Source organism: Haplochromis burtoni, unplaced genomic scaffold, assembly GCF_018398535.1.
Source record: "Haplochromis burtoni strain Fernald_Lab_line unplaced genomic scaffold, NCSU_Asbu1 Contig_574, whole genome shotgun sequence".
NCBI lineage: Eukaryota > Metazoa > Chordata > Actinopteri > Cichliformes > Cichlidae > Haplochromis > Haplochromis burtoni.
Window position 1 is genome coordinate 7,135 of NW_024582935.1, and position 19,109 is coordinate 26,243.

The 19,109-nt window shown below is 39.3% G+C and overlaps 1 protein-coding gene across 3 annotated transcripts in view; it reads right to left on the reverse strand.

Annotated features, from left to right (window-relative positions):
• Nucleotides 1-7,128: 7,128 nt before the first annotated feature.
• The window catches only part of tsnare1 (T-SNARE Domain Containing 1), a 277,117-nt gene continuing 265,136 nt past the window's right edge, over nt 7,129-19,109 (reverse strand). For all 3 annotated transcript variants that reach the window (XM_005948142.3, XM_005948140.3, XM_005948141.3), the window contains one exon: nt 7,129-7,738. In XM_005948142.3, coding sequence (XP_005948204.1) covers nt 7,691-7,738 — 48 coding nt within the window. In that variant the 3' untranslated portion in view covers nt 7,129-7,690. The remainder of the gene's footprint in view (nt 7,739-19,109) is intronic.

Below are 19,109 nucleotides of genomic sequence, written 5' to 3' on the forward strand. Positions count from 1 at the left end.
AAAAAAAAAAGAAAAAAAAAAGGCACATGCTCACACACATTACAGATCTCTTTGAAAGTAGCAGCTAAACCACCTGTGTTTGTTTTCTTGCAGTTGGCCATTAAGCACATCTCCTCGGAGGATACAAGGTTTAAAAACTGGTGAGTATTTTTCTATTTTACTAAGGCAGTCTTTGAAATTTAAAAGTGCTCACATCTGAACCCTCATGAAAAGTCACTTGCGAAGCAGGTTGTATATCCCCTGGTTTCTATGTTTTACCATCAGAAGGTGCACCTTGTAATCTATGAACCTCAATGCTTAAGTTTGGAGATCTACAAGGAGAAGTTGGACTGTCTACTCAGGGTACTTTCTGGACAGTGAGTTGCGAGTCGTGGAAAGACCAGTTTTTAGTATGGATCTCCAGAAGTACTGTCACACTATAGGAGGGTTCTGAGAAGAAAGTGAAGCCAATGTAGGAAACTCCCTTGTTCCATAGACTCCTGTATCTCTTTCTCAGATCATCCTGAGGGTAGGTCTTGGATGTAGCCAAGTTATGCACAGGGACTTCAGCTGCCTCACATGTCCTCATGAAATTTCAATTAAGTGGCCCAAGAGTCCAACTTATTGGCTTTGGCTGTGGCAGTTTTCTCCAGAAAGGAAACATTCAACACTTTCTCTGCAAAAATATCTGTTCTTCATTCATCATTCAGTCTCTAAATAAACAGTGTAACTAAATAAAACTGCAAAAAGCTTTTTGTCATTTTTTCTCTGATACCTTGGACTTCCTTCATAACAACTTTCAGTTTAACCCTGCTTTGTCCACAGGTAGGAAACACATAGATTTGAACATAACGTGGTAGAGGGTAGGTCTTTTACTTCCACTTTCACTTTTCAAAATACATATAATTGCTAAATGTGTCTGATCAGAGACCCAATGGAGCATGACACTGCAGGATCTTCAGCTCTGCCCTATGCCATGCTTCCACCTAGCTTCTAGAGCAGCCCAGTTTTTCCCAGTAAGGAAAGCAGCACAGATCTCCCACGTAATGCTGGAAAGTGTGTAAAGTAACTCTGTATGTAGTATAGTATAGTTGTGCATTATAGTTCACCTGGTCTGTTTCAGAAGGAGACAGGGTAAAGTCATCTGAAACCCACACACACAACAAATGAGAGGAAGAGCGGGAGGAATGGTGCCTTAAGTAACAAAAAGATTTCAACTGTCCAGAGAGAGTCAGTACTGCTGATTTCAGTTGTACTGAGAAATATGGCAAATGTTGTCTTAATGTGCTGAATCACACTGTGAAGCACATTACCATGAAAATATTTCAAAGATTGAATTCTGCCTCTTTAAAAAGTGGATGGAGCACTTTATCTTTTTGTGATGAACTTTTAAAATTACTAACAGGATTAGAAGCCTTTCACAGCAGCTGAGGGGTCATTAATTGACAGTTGGTTCACCTGCTGCTGCAGCTGTCTGGAGCCTCTCTTTGAAGAATTAAGTCTACATTAGTCTGTGGTGGGATAGCTGTAGAGAAGGTCATCTGCTAACTGGAGGGTTGGTGGTTCGAACTTTGGCTCCTGTAGTTTGCATGCCAAATATCCTTGGTCAAGATACTGACCCCAAGTTGTGGTGGTGTGAATGCAACATCTAGATAGAAAGTACTTAAAGTGCTTGTGTGAACGGATGGAGGCATATTGTATGAAGACCTTTAAGTGCTCAGGTAGTGTAGAAAAGCTCTATATTATTTGTGCTATGTTTACGTTTTCATTTGAGTGTACAGTACATGCAACCTTTTAAGTTTCTCATTTGTTTCACTTTGTCAAAAAGCAGGATTGCTTCAAACAAAATAAGACCTCTAGCTATTCTTTATAACCTAACACATTTCAGCATCTGCCTCTTAAACATAGACTGTTGTCCACTATACTATAGCTTATTGAGACCAAATGGTGAGTCTGAGGGTGTTACAGTGGTCACACAGGGCTTTTATTTGTCCATATGAGAATATACAAGGAAGTCATCATGCTCCCAGATACAGTAATACATTTCAGCTGTGCGGCCCATTAAGAAGCCTTTAATTTCTCGCTGCAGAGCTCAGTCTGATCCTCAGTGCCCCTAGGAGCTATAAAATGTTGATTTATCTCCCTCTCCTACAGCTCTGCACGCTGAGCCTAGAAAGGAACTAATGATGTACTACTGCAGCTATTTAAACCGCTGTTTGAACACTAGTTTAAATATGGAAAGGGAAGTAAGAAATTAGCAGCAGTTTTGCCACTGTGATTCCAGCCTGCCAACCTCGCACCAGATAGCCCAACTTCTACTTTTCTTCTGCTTTCTTTAAAAAGAGCAGCAGAAAGTGAAAGTTAACAAAGAGAAAACTTTGGCTCAGAAGGAACATTTAATTAATTAGAAATACCAACTTCATCAACAGAACATATGTAAATTATATCTTATGCTTTTAATGTTTATCAGTTTGAGTAAAACTGTTTTAGCTTCACTCAAAAGAGCACTCATTTGAAAGCAAATAGTAAGTTGCTGTTCTTATGAATTAATATTATTTTTTCAAGACAGTTAATGAAATTTCTCTCTTATAAGCTACGCAGTTTTAACACACCTCTTCCAGGATATTTTGTTTCTCTCCTACATTGGAAGATTACTCTTCCAGTGTTTATTAGTGCAGTGCTATCACAATATAATGACGTGGGAATGGAAATTATTTTCATCCAAGGTGTCAACCTCAACTCCCTCAGTCTAACATATTAGCTCTCAGTCAAAATGAGGTGATTTGAAAAAGGGACCAGGGAAATGTCTCAGAAGTATTAACCTGAAGATGAACCTCTTGGTCTACGCCGTTCAGGAAACCCAGAGATGTTTTTTTTTTGGTCACATTTACAGTGTTGAGTGCCCAATGCTAACTACATCCAAAAACTGAGATTACCAAAACTGAGCGTACAGAAGCTCCACCCACCTGTTGTTGAAACCTTCTATTTAGAGAGGCAGCTAGTCAGAACAATCATGGATTAAAAGGCAGGTGAAGGAAGCCAAAAGAGATTATGCAGAAGTTTTAAAGAAAAAACAAACAAACAAAAACAAGTATGTTGTAGTAAAACCTAGTATGTACTGTTTTGCTGTTTTTATTATTTAATAACAGAATCTAGTGTTACTTCTCTCCTTTCCCCCAAATGGCCACGGCAGATGGCCACCGCTGCCTGTGACTGGTTCTGATGGAGGATTGTTCCTGTTAAAAGGGAGTTTTTCCTTCCCACTCTCACCAAAGTGCTTGCTCATAGGGGGTCATATGATTGTTGGGTTTTTCTCTGTATTTATTATTGTAGGATCTACCTTACAATATAAAGCACCTTGAGGCAACTGTTGTTGTGATTTGGCGCTGTATAAATAAATTGATTTGAATTTAATCAATCACATCCAGACACAACTGAATCTTCTCATCACTTAACACTGGGAATTATTAAGAAAAACACACACACAAAAACAAGTATATGTAGTGGCAAAACCTAGTTATGTACAGCTTTGCTCTTTTTATTAAATAAGGGAATCTAGTTTCAGTTTGCTCTTTTTAATATGAGCCTAAATCACAGAAACACTGCAGTTATTTCAGACAGACACAGACAGGATAAAAGACCAGAGTGTCGCCTTCAGCCAGGAAGACCCAGAAGTCATTCAGGCAGGTTTTGGATGATTAAGATTCATGAAGTATAAAACAGGAAGAGTAAATTAGTACAGCCATTCTTCCTTGGCTTAAAACGAGTACTTCAGTTAGAGTTGTGAGTATAAAAGATGTTTCAGTCAGGATGACCTCTACACAAAAACAGTACAGTATGAAAGGATCACTATCTATTTTAGAACACTTTTGTTGGGCTTTTCATGGGACTTTTTTTAACAATAAGAAAACCACAGACCAATAGTCCTCTAAATGTCCTTTGGTTTAAACAGCACAGTGCACAATGGTGAGCATGCTTGAAAAACACATTTTTATTCCAAGTTCATCACATACTGGTATTTTGTTGTATTCCGTGGTGTTGCAGTTAATCTCGAGTCATTTGGAGGGGAGTGCTCTAGGTATAAAACCAAGTGGCTAACTGTGGAATTGAAAAAAATGAAGTAATTCCTGTAATGGCTGGCTCCAATTGCAAATCCATCCCTGCTGTTTCATTGTTAAAATGCTCAGCCCACTGGGCCAGGGACTGAAAAACAAAAAAAGAGAAGTTTTAACAGCAAGAGTTATAGATATTAGAGGAGAAAAAGGGGACTGCTTGCATGTATGCTGAACTCCTTATTTGAAATTTTTTGCCATGTTCATCGCTTGCCAAAATTTCCCTATTTCTATACTAAATTTACATTAACTGAAGAAATCAACAACAATCCCAGGTTTTTCTTCATCATTGTAGCCAGACTGCCTAGTATTCCTTATACTTTAACTAGTAGTGTACCCTTTTTCACAAATAATTATTCCAGAAAAAATATTTTACTACAGAGATTAGAGTATGCTACACGTATTAAAGGAAACATATCTATCTAACAGACTCCAGTTTGTTCATGTGGAGTCTTCTTTATGCAAGGCTAATTATGGAGCTCCACATGGTTCCATACTAGGACCAATTCTGTTCATAATTTAGATGCTTCGCTCAGGCTCTCTCTTTCAGGAACTAGAAAGAGAGAGGATATGTCTTCCATGGTCTTCTTCTCTTTTCTGTTTGTCTTCATTGGTTACCTGTTAAAACTAGAATCAAATTCAAAATCCTTCACCTCACATACAAGATCATCAATAATCAGGACCCATCTTACCTTCAGAGGACTTCAATATTAGACTTCTGTGTTGCGTGTGATTACTAGAATTTTCAAAAGTAGAATGCGTGGTAGCACCTTCAGCTTTCAGGTGATCAGGTCATCTGAGTTTTAGGCTTTCTTTGTATTATTTTGGGGTCTTCAGCTTACAATATAAAGCACCTTTGGATATTTCACAGCCTATAGATAAAACCGAAAATAGGCCATTAAGGGGTACAGTAAGTTCATCGACTATCAGTGATATCCTGTAGGGTTGCATGAGTGTAAATGCATGTTGTAATCACAAATAGTTATTACAAAACCACTTGTATGGGCTTTTAATATTGTTTTGCCAAACACAGAAAAATGTTTATCACAATTAGCGTCCACTGTCTCCTAACACTGGAAATACATAAAAAGGATTGAAAAATAACTTGAATTAATTGAAGATCTTTCTAGCAGATGGCTTTACTTTCATTAAACCTCTTTTGATAACAACATAGTCTAGTAATTGGAAGAACCTGGCCTCTTCTGTACGAACACATTCTTGCTTCGGGTTTTAACCTCAAATAAACCTTCGTTAACATTCCAGACATTGACCAGGAGTGATAACTGCTCCACCTTGGATTGAAATTCCCTTCAGCCTGCATTACCTGGGAGATTTATCCCCCTTGTTCATGCTGTATTTACAGAGGCAGCAGGCTATCAGACAGTAAACCGCTGTGAGCGAAACCGGGTTAAGTTTGTCCAACAGCCTGCACAGAATTAAATCTAGATAGAGAGCCTCCAGGTAAGGAAAAACCTGACTTTTGTTGCTTTTTCAAATGTTTGAAAAGGTTCTGGAAATGCTCTTTCCTTGTTATTATTGCTACATATTCAGTAAGTAGAAAAATGCTGCAGAATGTAACCTTTTAAAGAAACTTTCCTCTGGCCTTTCTCAACAACAACAGACAAAAAGAAAATGAATTTCATGTTACATTATGCCTGAGACAAAACAACAATGACAAGCTCCCCCCCTGCATGTTTCTTCTCTTTGTTTCTTCTCTTTGTTGAAAACTCTATTAAAAATGAAAAGCTTCCTTATTGGTGAGTCAGTGTAGTTTGACTAAATTATTACTGATTGAAGTGTGTTGGGAAATTCAAAGCCAGATAATTCCAAAGAGAGAGAGAGAGAGAGAGAGATCAATGATGATGGACAAATCCAAAAGAAAAGCTTTTTACAGCAAAGGGGTTAAGTAAAAGATGACAAACTGTGGAAGACCTGACCCTGCAGGGCAACCTGACATCTTGCTTATCTCTAGAAAACCTTAGGAGACAACACAGGGCTGGGAGAAACTAACACACAGCATAATCACTTCTCTTAGAGATCAAATTAAGCCTATTACTATCTTAAATCTTAAACATCTTGCTAGGAATGTAGGCCCATGAAGACAAGAGGAAAACTGCCTAACGGCTGATGATTACCTCTTGCTGGAAACCAAACACTTGTAGTGTGAGTTACACTACTCCTGTTCCTGCCACTGTTTGGATGATAATTTGGTTTAAGGTTGAATTTCACGATGAATTTGTTTATCAAATAATTTACCACAGAAACAGGTGTGTATGATATAAGCAAAAATAATTATAGTATATTGTCATAAAGTTCATTAAAGTAAAAAATGCTCTTTACAATAGTAATCTAAGTAATTACAAAATGACAAGTTGGGAGTGACAGATCCAGCTCACTTATGCCTCAACACTGGGCACCAAAGGACACCTTGTTTTTAAACCAGCTGCATCAGTGACTCTGTCAAAAATGCATCAATAGATGCCCTGTTAATGAAAAACATATGAAAGTACTATTTTGTAACAGCAGCTCCTAGGAGATAATTTAATCACATTTTATTTTTAAAGCACCCAATCACAACAAAAGTCACCTCGAGGTGCTTTATATTGTAAGTTAAAGACCCTAGAAGAAAGTATAGACACATTTCAAAGAAATAGAGAGTGTTTTTAAGTCAATTACAGTAACTGATACAGGCTGTACAGGGACCTCCTCACCCCTCTATGTGGATAAATGAAAAATCGGAACAGCAAAACAGAACAGGGCAGCATCACAGTATGACAATGGATATGCCAATGATGGGGTCAGATGCTGGAGGAGAGGTGGGTTGCAAAGCAGCTAAAGAAGTTTAAAATGCGAACTCTGTGTATTTTCTGTAGGTGTGGGGGCAAAATTTATTTCTAGGTGGGCAGCGTCCATCCCGGCCAACTTTAGACCATCTTAAAGCCATGATAAAAATGGCATGGGAATTAAAACAAACATTTCAATGACTAAAACATAAATATAACGATGCATAAATAAGCAAGATTCATCTCATAACATGTCGCTTGCTGCTGAACTTAGACTTTTATTTTGGAAGGTATATATATTCAAACAGTATTTACCAATATCAACAAACACTGTAATATAATAGTGATTATTAATGATAATAATTACACTGCAAGCTAATAAATACGAAGTTCATTTCAGTAAAAATGCGAGGAAGGAAGCGTACAATATACAGCAGCTGAAGACAGTGTCACTCTGAAGCTTCTCCTTCATCTGATTTAGTGTTTGTGGCTGAAGGTTTGCAAAACAGAGCATTACCCATTACATTTAATACAGGAAACGCCCAGCTTGTGCCTCTGATGCGATCACTAAATTTGCATTTGGGACTTAACTTTCAGATTACAGCAAACAGCTGCTGCATTTAAAAAAAAGAAGAAAAAAAAGGAAACACTAGTGAGAACAGTGATGATTTCATAAGAGGCGCAGACTGGAGGTATGCTGAGAAAGGCCTCCATCCTCAGACTGACACACATGTAAACAGAGCCAGAGATGATGGAGTAGAGATATTGTTGCAGGGCTGCTCCCTCCTACTGGGAATCAGCTGCTCAGGTCAAGGATCAGACTGGGCAGGAGCAGTGCAGTGACACTGTGATGACAACAGCTACCTGCAGAACACAAACAGAGCAGATAACGGTCATCAATCACCCAGCAGTCACCACCAGCTCAAGTAATCCTTCTTGTTCAGCAACATTGCTGTCAGCCTTTTTCAAAACTCAGGATACAAACTCTTACAGTACCCCTGCCTCAGGTTTTCATTCCATTTCATTTGTGAATTATTAATTGGCAAGAAACCAATGAGTCCTTTTTATTTTGAAAGTGTCACAGGTTGTGGAAAGTAATTTATGATTGTGGTCAATGGCTGAGTTTTAATTAAGTCCCGGCCAGAGTTCATAGTGCTGGAGATGGAAGTGGTTCGTTAATCACCAACTAGCAGACTAGCCGTGTACACCAAAGGCCAGAGTATGTCACTTTTATCTGAATTAAAGTTAATAGTTGTCCAGAAGGACACATGTAAGTGAATTAATGCTTGAAGGCACAGGGGAATCTGAAGATCGTTTTGGCATTTGGTCATTGCACCCTGGTTGAATCCGATCACAATAAGCATTCAGAAACAATCTGTGAATTCATGTTATTAATAAACATCTGGGCTCTCATTGACTCATGTGTGCTTGGAAATTACAGGCTCTCTTTGAAACTTTAAGCAGGAAGACTTGTGTTACTTGTTGATGGCAATGCTGGCCAGATTTCAACCAGGAAGGCTGTGGCCCCAGCAACACCACCATACACAAACACATACACAAACACACAACGCACATACACACAGGCATTCTTTATCCATAATTTATGGCACAGACCAACAGTCTCCTTTAGAGTCCTTCAGAAGCTATAAAGTGTCTGTCAGTCTATCGTCATCCTCGTTGCAGAAAGTCTGAGTGATTGAAACCCACCCACTGATATCTACTGGGCACGTCCCCGTTTGGACAGACAGAGATCAATAGCTAAAAACATTATTTTGTGTGGCTCTTCATTATTTCTGTAAGCAGTTCATCTGGTCATACTGGTGGAATACATTTAAGCTAATTTATAAGCGATGCACTCTGTTGGCGCTGTATGTGAACAACGAGGTAGGCAAGTAGTAGGTAGGTAATAGTCATGAGCAAAGATATTACGTCTGAGAGCTTTTCATATCAACACAAAAGAAATAACATTTTTGTGAACTTTATTTTAGCCAGATTTACATTTAAGCACAAATCTATTTACACAAACAGAGTCCAAACTTTACATTTATTTCACGGAAAGCTACATTTACCCTACATTTACATGAGGACAAAAACTGTGATGAAATCTGCTGAAACTTTTGTCAGTGAATAAAAACAAAAAGAAAATATCCTGGAGAGACAAGAGCCAATAAGAACTAATTACATTGTGTAGAAAGGCCAGGCGAGTTTTGAAGCAGTCCAATCAGAAGTAATCTGCATGCAGTAATGTTAGAGGTGCACAACTGAGGTGCTTTTTGGAAATGGTACCACTATCTCCCATCCTCCCGGTTTCTCATGAAAATGAGACAAAATGTCAGCACATAGAAAGACAAGAGTGAACATATGGACACATTTTCCATTTGATGTCAAGGAAAATGAGACACTTTGTAAACCATGTAGAGCAACTCTCACTGGTAAAAACGCAACAAATTTTTTACACTCTATATTTTCGTCAGCTGGATAAACTGCTGCTTAAAATCTTATGATGACTAAAGCTAAAAGAATTTAGAAGTCTAAATTTTAAGTAAAACGACTAAATAAAAATTTGCTGCAAAATTAACAGCAGTCACTCTTTAACTGTATTTTTAGGTTTGATGGTTAGAGAGCCCAGTTTTGACAACATCCCATATTTTCTCTTTATGATCTTATTAATGATTCTGTGTTTACTCCTTTGTTGTTGTTGCTTTTGCATTGCTGTTTCTGTTAGTTGTTAGACTTATATTTTGGTATTCTTGTTTTGGTTATTCTGAATCTCTCCAAGCTCCCTCTTGCTGCCGAGTTTCCTTTGTCACATGATTCCCCACATCGCTACTTCCTGTTTTATTTTGGTACTTCTATGTCTTGTCTTGTTATCCTAACTTTTTCTTTAGGTGTGTTTAGTTCCCCAGCCTTCAATGTGTCTGCGTGTAAGGCAAGGCAAGTTTATTTGTATAGCACAATTCAACAACAAGGTGATTCAAAGTGCTTTACAGAGACATTAGAAACTAAAACAAATAAAAAGCATGATTTAAAATTGATTAAAACAAACAAACAAACTAATTAACAAACAAACAAACAAAACAGTATATAAAATCAAAACAGATCAAATCAGAACAGTAGATAAAATCAGTAGTTAAATGTAAGTTTTGAAATTTAAGCTTAAAAGTGTGGATTTGGTGCTTTATTCAAATGCAGCTGAGAACAGGTGAGTCTTCAACCTGGATTTAAATAAACCGAGTGTTTCAGCTGATCTGAGGCTTTCTGGGAGTTTGTTCCAGATATAAGGAGCATAAAAGCTGAATGCAGCTTCTCCGTGTCTGGTTCTGACTCTGGGAACTGATAAAAGACCGGATCCAGATGACCTGAGGGATCTGGAAGGTTCATACTGGGTCAGGAGGTCACTGATGTATTTTGGTCCTAAACCATTCAGAGCTTTATAGACCAGCATCAGAACTTTAAAGTCTATCCTCTGACGGACAGGCAGCCAGTGTAAAGGCCTCAGAGCTGGACTGATGTGGTCCACTTTTTTGGTCTTAGTGAGGACTCGAGCAGCAGAGCTCTGAATGAGCTGTAGTTGTCTGACTGATTTTTTAGGTAGACCTGTAAAGATGCTGTTACAGTAATCAAGCCTACTAAAGATGAATGCATGGACTAGTTTTTCCAGGTCCTGTTGAGACATCAGATCTTTTATCCTTGAAATATTCTTGAGGTGATAGTAAGCTGATTTTGTTATTGTCTTTTTCTAAGTTTAGGTCTGCATCCATCACTACACCCAAATTTCTCACCTGGTTTGTGGTTTTTAGATGTATAGATTGAAGTTCTCTGGTGACCTGTAATCGTTTTTCTTTGGCACCAAAGACTATTACCTCAGTTTTGTTTTTGTTTAGCTGGAGAAAATTGTGGCACAACCAGTCATTAATTTCCTCAATGCATTTACCAAGAGCCTGTACAGGGCCTCGGTCTCCTGGTGACATTGTGATACATATTTGTGTGTCATCTGCATAGCTGTGATAGTTTATTTTGTTGTTTTTTATAATCTGTGCCAGTAGGAGCATGTAACTGTTAAACAGAGTGGACATACTGGAGTTGCAAAGTTTTCAGCCCAGAGACTTGTATAACAAAGCAGGATTTTGGCTTCGCCAACTAAGGTAAACCTAGGTTTCCTGGACTACAAGGGTTATTCGCACCACACACCTGATTATCCTTTGTCAACATACCTATAGCTTTAGCCCAGCGCCTCAGTGTTCAGCCCATGACAGTCAGAACACATAAACAACTGCTCCTCATATGAAAGTAAAACCTTTATCACAGATATTTATAAATTATAGGGTTCATATGGATTTCATGCTGCATATGCACACATTTTATTTCTTCTTATTCAGCCACTAGCTTCTTTAAATGTATGTGTTATTTGTTCACTGGCAAAAAGAATAACAATTCTGTATACTGTTCCAATATAAAAGGCAAAGATACTCCTCTTATGGGATAGAGCCTCTGAAAGAACACATCTTTTAGGCTTATTTAGATCTTTTCAGCTTGTTACATGAAACGGAGGCTCTATCTTGGTTCATAAAAGGCTATTGTTTACTCTGAACACTACACTAATAGATTCAAAATGTCCATATGCTGTAATTTATATAGACACTTTATATAATCTTTTTACAATCGTCAATCTATACGTTTCTAGTAATGATTATCCTTTTTTTTCTCCTTTAATATTGTCTTACACCCTTTAATAGAACGCCCCAATAAATCAGTAAATGTAAGGCATTTGCCAATATCCCAAAATAATAAAGCAGTATATGCATGATTTCACTGTTGGAATTGAATGATACCTTTATTCTCCAGTGCAATAATTACTTTCTCCAACAGATCTCACAAGTAACATTATTATTCAAAAACACTTGTCCTATTATTGTTAGTGATCCAACACCTATACTCCCAATTATTAAAACACATGGTGATTTAATACCTCCGTCTTAATGGACTCTGAATTTGACAGATTTATGATGAAAAAGTGGGCAAACTTTATGGGAACAAATGGTTTTACTAATACATCTCCCTTTTAGTGGTAGTTAGTGGAAAAATCACACATACAAGAAGAAATGGGAAAAAATTGGAATTCAGTACTGAGAGAAAAAAAACACAAAAAATCCAAACAAATATGGAGAAGAATAACAAAATACAAAACTACAACATAATAAATCAAAAAAATTCCAAAATAGATATAGAAAAACAATGGCAGCAGTCAGATGTACCAAAAGCCTCCTAGTAGATATGCCTATGGTATCAAGTTGAAAATCCTATTTCGTCTTATTCTCAAATTATCACATTCACAAGATTTTCAGAAACATGTAACCTCTGACTTTGACCTTGAGGTTGAACTCAGTCAAAGGAGCTCGCAAAGAAAAGTGTCTGGACTTCTTTAAGTTACTTGAAGACGTTTCACCTCTCATCCGAGAAGCTTCTTCACTTCTAAGGTCAAATGGTGGGGAGTCCCAGATATAGGGCTTTGGAGCGTGATGTCACGGGGGTGGGCGTGGAAAGGATTTTGGCCCGATCTGCCATTTTGGGGGTCTAAGTAAGGAGCGAAAGCATAGCCATGGTTCGTACTTGCTGTGTGGTCGGCTGCAATGTTCGATCTTATGACCGGCACGGGAATAAGTTTCGATTGTCTTTTTATGCTTTCCCAACCTGGAAGCAACATGAAGGAGCTCATGTATCGGATATTACCAAACGAAGGCGTCTAGCCTGGATAGCAGCCGTGAGACGAGCTGATATCAAGTTCTGTTACGTCTCCAGATATCAGCTGGTGTGCTCAAGACATTTTCATTCCGGTAAGTTCTAAATATGTTCACATCACACTTTATAGCTGAATAATATCATCGTTGGTGGTCTCGGAAGTTATAGAAATTGCGATCAAACATCGAATGGAGTGACTTGATTGGTTGATGTAAAGACAATAAATGAAATGAGACAGGAAGGACACAAATTGGCGTTAATAATTTGCCCGATTATCAATGTGTTAATTTGCATGTACTTTACAATTATGGGCATATAATATGATAACGATATTTTAGCAGTTCAATGATAAATGTGTAACATTAATTATGGTGGGGGGTGGAAAATGGCTATTTCACTCGGTGCACTCCAGCTGACTTACTTTGACGACGTACTCAGAGTTTGGCGGCTTGAAAATAGCCAAATCTTGCACCCAGCCATTTGTAAATTGGATGTGCGCCTCCAGTGACTTGTAATTACGAAACTGGTTCGCTGTGTAAGCGCTTACTCCACAAACAAGATACGTGAAGATATCGGGGTAGGACAGTGGCGGTAAGTCGTCTGGGTCTTTACTCCACTGCCGTATTTCATATGGGTCCAGATTTGCGATGCACTCTATTTTTTTCAAGTACCGCTGCTTCGCCTCTGGACGCAATCGGTCTCTATACCGTCCGTTTTCTTTTGAGCTGCTTTTAAGCATGTTTCTTGTCGTCGTCGTTCCAACACAGTGTGTTTGTTTTGATTCGTAGACCCCGAAAATGGAGCTGCGCTCCCACAATGCATTGCGGCGTGACGTCAACTCCAAAGCCCTATAAACCTAGTGGGAGTTTCCCCCCACAGAGGGACAAAAGGACCCCCTGATGATCCTCTAATCGCCTGAGCCAAGGTGTGAAACTGGGTGTGGGTCCCAAAGCCTTGAATCACTGTTGTGATGTGATTAATGCCTGTTGCTGTGCCAATCAGCCAGAGTTTCGGGTGAGTTCATTGTGAAACCTGGCCCCACCTTATCATGTGAATTCCTGAGTCAGATGGCCCAGGATGTGAGTGGGCGTTAAGGCGTCTGGGAAGGGATCTCAAAACTGGATTATAGATGGCAGAGAGTTGGTGTCGTAAACCACCGCCTCTGTTCAAAGATGGTCGCTCACAGTGGACATAGATGGCTTCTTTCACTCCTCTTTCAAACCATCTGTCCTCTCTGTCCAAAATGTGAACATTGGCATCCTCGAAAGAGTGTCCTTTATCCTTAAGATGCAGATGGACTGCTGAGTCTTGTCCTGTGGAGGTGGCTCAGTCACATTCAAACTTGTCTGACATTTTTTAGTAGATACACCTACGGTATCAATTCCAAACTCCTACGTTGCTTTGTTCTCTAGTTGTCACATACACAAACTTGGGTGTCCACGCTGCTCACCCCACCTGGCAGGGTGATAACAATACCCCTTTTACAAGGGTATTTCACAGCTGATGGGTAAAAATCACTCATAACAACCGACTGGGCAATTCACATAATCACCACAAGAAATACCCGTTTTAGCTATTACCATATTCTGCTGAAACGCACTACAGAAAAATTCAACAATTTCCCTGTAAATAAATGAAATAAGTTGAAGTTAAAGATACAGATCTCTTAAACACACCTAAACTAATGAGTTATACCGCATTAAACCAGATGCCTAATGGCAAGGCACCATTTCTTCAGAACGCAGCTGCGACAAAATTATCACTAACCAGTTAAAGACCCTGTTTTGCCATCTAGTTACGTGCCTCTGTCATCAATTAACAACAACATTAAAGTTGCTGCATTTGCATCTAGGTTAGAAGCAGTATTTCTCTCAACAATTCATAATGAGTAAACTGGATTTCTCTGCCTAAATACTAGGCTACTCAATCTCATTATCCTGTCACAGTGCTGCAAAACAAAAGGAGTAGTAATGTCAACTAGATGCAGAAAAAGCTTTTGACAAAGGTAACTGGTCCTTCCTTTTCATGATTTTTCTCAGGTTTGGTTGTGGAAGGTTATATATTCATTGGACAAGGCCACAGTCACTACTAATGGGTTGATGTTGCAATATTTTACCTTTCAGAGAGAGACCATACAAGAATGTCCACTTTCACACTTATAATTTGCAATTTTCATCAAACCACGAGCCACCGGAGTATGCCAAAATTTCAAAATCTAAAGGTGTCAATCCTCTGTATTAGAACACAAAATTAATTTCTACACTGATGATATCCATCCATCCATTCATCCATTAATCCATTCGCTTCCACTTATCCTTTTCAGGGTCGCGGGGGGTGCTGGAGCCTATCCCAGCGACATAGGGCGAAAGGCGGGGTACATACAAATACATGTAAATATATGTAAATATATGTATATACAAATACACACATATATATATATGTACATATGTAAATATATATACAGACAGACACTTACCTTTATGTATATCAGACATACACATATTATACACATGTATATCTCTCATAGAGTTTGGACAGGTTTTAATCAGGTTGGCACAGTTGTTGTTGGGTTATTTCTGTGTTGCACTGTGGCATGTGATAATAATTAAAAGCTACACTTTAGTTATTAGCAGTGGCTTGACAATAAAAGTAGCCATTCATTCATTCATGTCCCTATATCTATTTTTTAACCATTTAAATTCCCCCTTCCTTTTCTCTTCATCACCGTTGCACAGGAGGCCTGCTTACTATTTGTTGCTGGTACTACTGTTCACGGTGCAGCAGCCCCAACAGCTAACATGTCAGTTAAATGGACACATTTTGCTGCATCCATTTGTAGTTTATTTTCATTCTTTTCTCTCATCTTTTCAGCTCGTCTTTAACTTCTTCCACACTAAGCTTTCTCTACAAGTCATGTAAGCAAACAGCAAAGGTAGGGGAGGGTCTGGTCATGTTAAGAGATTTGATTGGGTAGTACAGTGTCGGTCATGAAAATGAATGAATGGGCTGCTAGGGCTGGGCCATATTATACCGTTCACGGTAATACCGGTATAATGTTAGGCAATGATAAGAAAATAAAATATTGCGATAAAATACGGGTAAAACGCACATGCACAGTGCCCTTGTTTTTATACGCATATGGCCGAAGAGCATGGCGGCAACGGAGAGTGCGAAGGCGGAAAGCCGATCGTTGAGTGAAACGGATGAACCCAGAATTGGTTTGTAAAAATGTAAAAAACTTCAGTGATGTGGAAGTGATTTGGTGTTTGTCCGTCAGATACCCACCAAAGCACATTTTTTGTTTAACATGCAAGCGGGCCGTCGTTATTGACATATTTGTCGGACTAAGGTGCTTGTAAATCTGGGAGTAATCTGGGTCCTAAACTCCGTCTCTTCAGGTCCCAAAGTCACAACGAACACTGCTAGCATCTCTGAGAGTTAAAAACTGTCTAAATTCTTTCATCTTTAATAAAATGTCAGTGTTGCTGCTTTACCAGGTAAGTCGCTACGGAAGTTAGCGGAAGTTAGCTCGCTAGTTTCGCTAGTTACCTAAGCATGATATAGCATGTTCTGACTGAGAGATTTCTGAAAAATTCAAACGTACAGCTCTGCTATCACTTCCAACATAAATGAAGACAGGAAACTAAACAGCAGTGACGTTTGTAGGGTTACTGAAGTTGGGCTAGCTGGTTATAATGATGTGCTACGTGATCGCTAGCGACACAGCTATGTTAGCATAGCATAAACAGTGAAGCTGGAGGATGAACGCTAACACTTTTCCACTCGATAAAAGTTAACGTGAGGGTTCCTGATGGTTAGAGACAAATGCAATCGCATGGCAGGATGCTGTAAACGAGACCAAACTTCAGTCAGGAGAACAACTGAGATAATCCATCCACAATAGAAGGTTAGTCATTAATATACTGCAACAACACTGGGAATAGAGCAGCTGTGATAGAATACAGCATTAATGAATCAATGGTACAGAAGTGGAGGAAGCAAGAAGTTGAGTTGAATTGTCATGGGCCTGGAGGTTCAGCTGGTCGCTGATCATATCTCTCTCTCTCTCTCTCTCTCTCTCTCTCTCTCTCTCTCTCGCCAGGGCGGAACTCATTATGGGTTCACGCCCTCGGAGGAGGAAACACCTGTGCCTCATCAGTGTGGATGGCATTTAAGCCACGAAGCAACGGCTGTTCTTTGCTGGATCGTTCTGAGAATCGCGTCAGTGAAAGTCGAGCGTCTAGTAAGTGTTTTTTCAATGTAGTTGTGTGTTTGGAATCTAACGAGCATTTCTTTGTGTGCAGACCCTCTGGACTGTTTTCCCTGGTGTTCCCTGAGTGACGAGTGTTCGAGCGGATTCGTGTTTGGATTGTTTGGAGAGAGACCAGAGTGTTCACCTGGATTTCTCCCGGAGCCCTGCCCCTCTCACCTTTTGTATATAGCACTGCCCCGCACCTTTTGAATATACACTCATTGGACATTGTTCATAAATAAATTCTCTTGTTTGCATCAATCCCCAGAGCCCAGCACGTGAGTCCACCTTGTACACAGTGACATGAATAAAGTTTGATTTATCTGACTGCTTTGTTTTGCTTAATGTGTCATATAATCCCATGCACCTTATGGTCCGAAAAATACGTATTTGACTTTTTTCTTTTGACACACTGCAGTTTAATGTTGCAAAGCAGCTCTTTTTAACGTCAGTGGATATTATACATGGTTATGCTCAGGATATGTCAGCCCGTTTCTACTGGAAATGCCTTTTGGTTAAACTTTCAGCAAGGAATTTGCATTTGCACTGTTAAATTTTTATATAGCTTTAATGCACATAAAAAACAGATGCTTATTTAAGTGAATATAAATGGATGGGTTTTTTTTGTGCTAGTAAAGTTGTGGAGTTGTATTTTGTCTCGCATCAATTATATCGTCAGTTATATCGTTATCGCAAATTTTCAAATATATATCGTGATAAATATTTTTGGCCATATTGCCCTGCTCTATGGGCTGCTGTCAGTGCCAAGCACTCATGCTGCAGTGTTCTAGATCAGCTAATGGCTTACTTGATGGCTAAGGGAGTTTTCAGAGATGAAATGAAATCAATTAAGTCAGTCCTACATATTTGTTTAATGTGCGCTATCATACTGATTAAAAATATCTTAAAGATCCCTCACAGTGCTACTGGATGCCAATGTAGCACCATGTTTCTAAGATTTTTAGGACTGCGTACAATAACCTTTATTTTTGTCTGCTGTTAGAAATAGGAAATTACAGGTCATCCACGTCTTTTTGTCTTTAACACATGCCTGTAGTTGAACTAGCTGATTTGAATCATTTGGCTTCATGCATAAATAAAGCTGGCTATCATCTGCATAGCAAAGAAAAATATGTGCAATGTTTTGTAACATTACCTAAGGGTTATATGCATCTGCAGAGTAGAGAGTAGTGGTCCCAGCATAGCTTGTGGAACTCTGTGACTAACCTTTGTGTGTAGAAAGCTTCCCATTTCCATGCGCTTGCAAATTTGAATCTGTCAGATAGATGGCATTCAAAGCACTGCAGCGCAGTATTGCTGATACCAATGCTGTGTTTTAATCTCCGTAGTATTATATTGTAGTCAGCAGTCTCTGCACTGAGGTCTAGCAGAACAAGCACGAAGATGTAGCCACTGTCAGCGGCTAGACGATATAAGATCTTGTTCTTGACGAAGGCGGTCGCACTTTTCTCCTCTCCTCTCCTCCCTTATCTTCCCTGCTTAGCCTCCTGTCCTTGTCTATTCTCGTGTTTTTTGTATTACTTTTCCCTGGAACACAATCTCACAGTCGGTTCTCTAAAACCTAAAAGAGGAATTATGGATTTGATCGACTGGTCCCTGAACGCAATTGACACCCTTTTCTCAATGAGAAGTCTGGGCTCAGGTGAGCCTGAGTGCTGAAGATATCTACCTATTCGGAACCATGGTAACAGGGTTCTGGCTGATCGGAGCTGGCTTGGCCCTGACTTATCGATCTTGCATGGAATGGGAAGAACAGTCTAAACACAGTTGTTATCAGGGTGTTTGTTCAGCTCCAGCCTTGAGATCACAGCTGGCGCCAAAGGGGCTCTGCATGAAGTGATGATGGTTTTTACTTTAGTGCGAACAACTCATATGAATTTCAAAGCAGTTCTAACAGTCTGACACTGGTCTCTCAATCTCCCGTTGGAGAGCCGTGAGCTTCTCCATGATGTTATCAAACTTACGCTCCATGATGTTGTCATTCTTGTGCTCAAAGAGCCGATTCTGAGAACTCACGAGTGCAGTGAGCTTCTCCATGATGTGATCCAGTTTGAGCTCAGAGTTCTTATTCTGAGTATTCACGGCAGCCGTAAGCTTCTCCAAGATCTTATCCGTGCTGCACTCAATGAGCCCATTTTGAGAAACTCACGCCTCGTCCCATCGTTTCAATCCCAGCGGGCAGCCTTGTGGGGGTTTGAACAGCCGGTTCCGCTTCTTAATTCT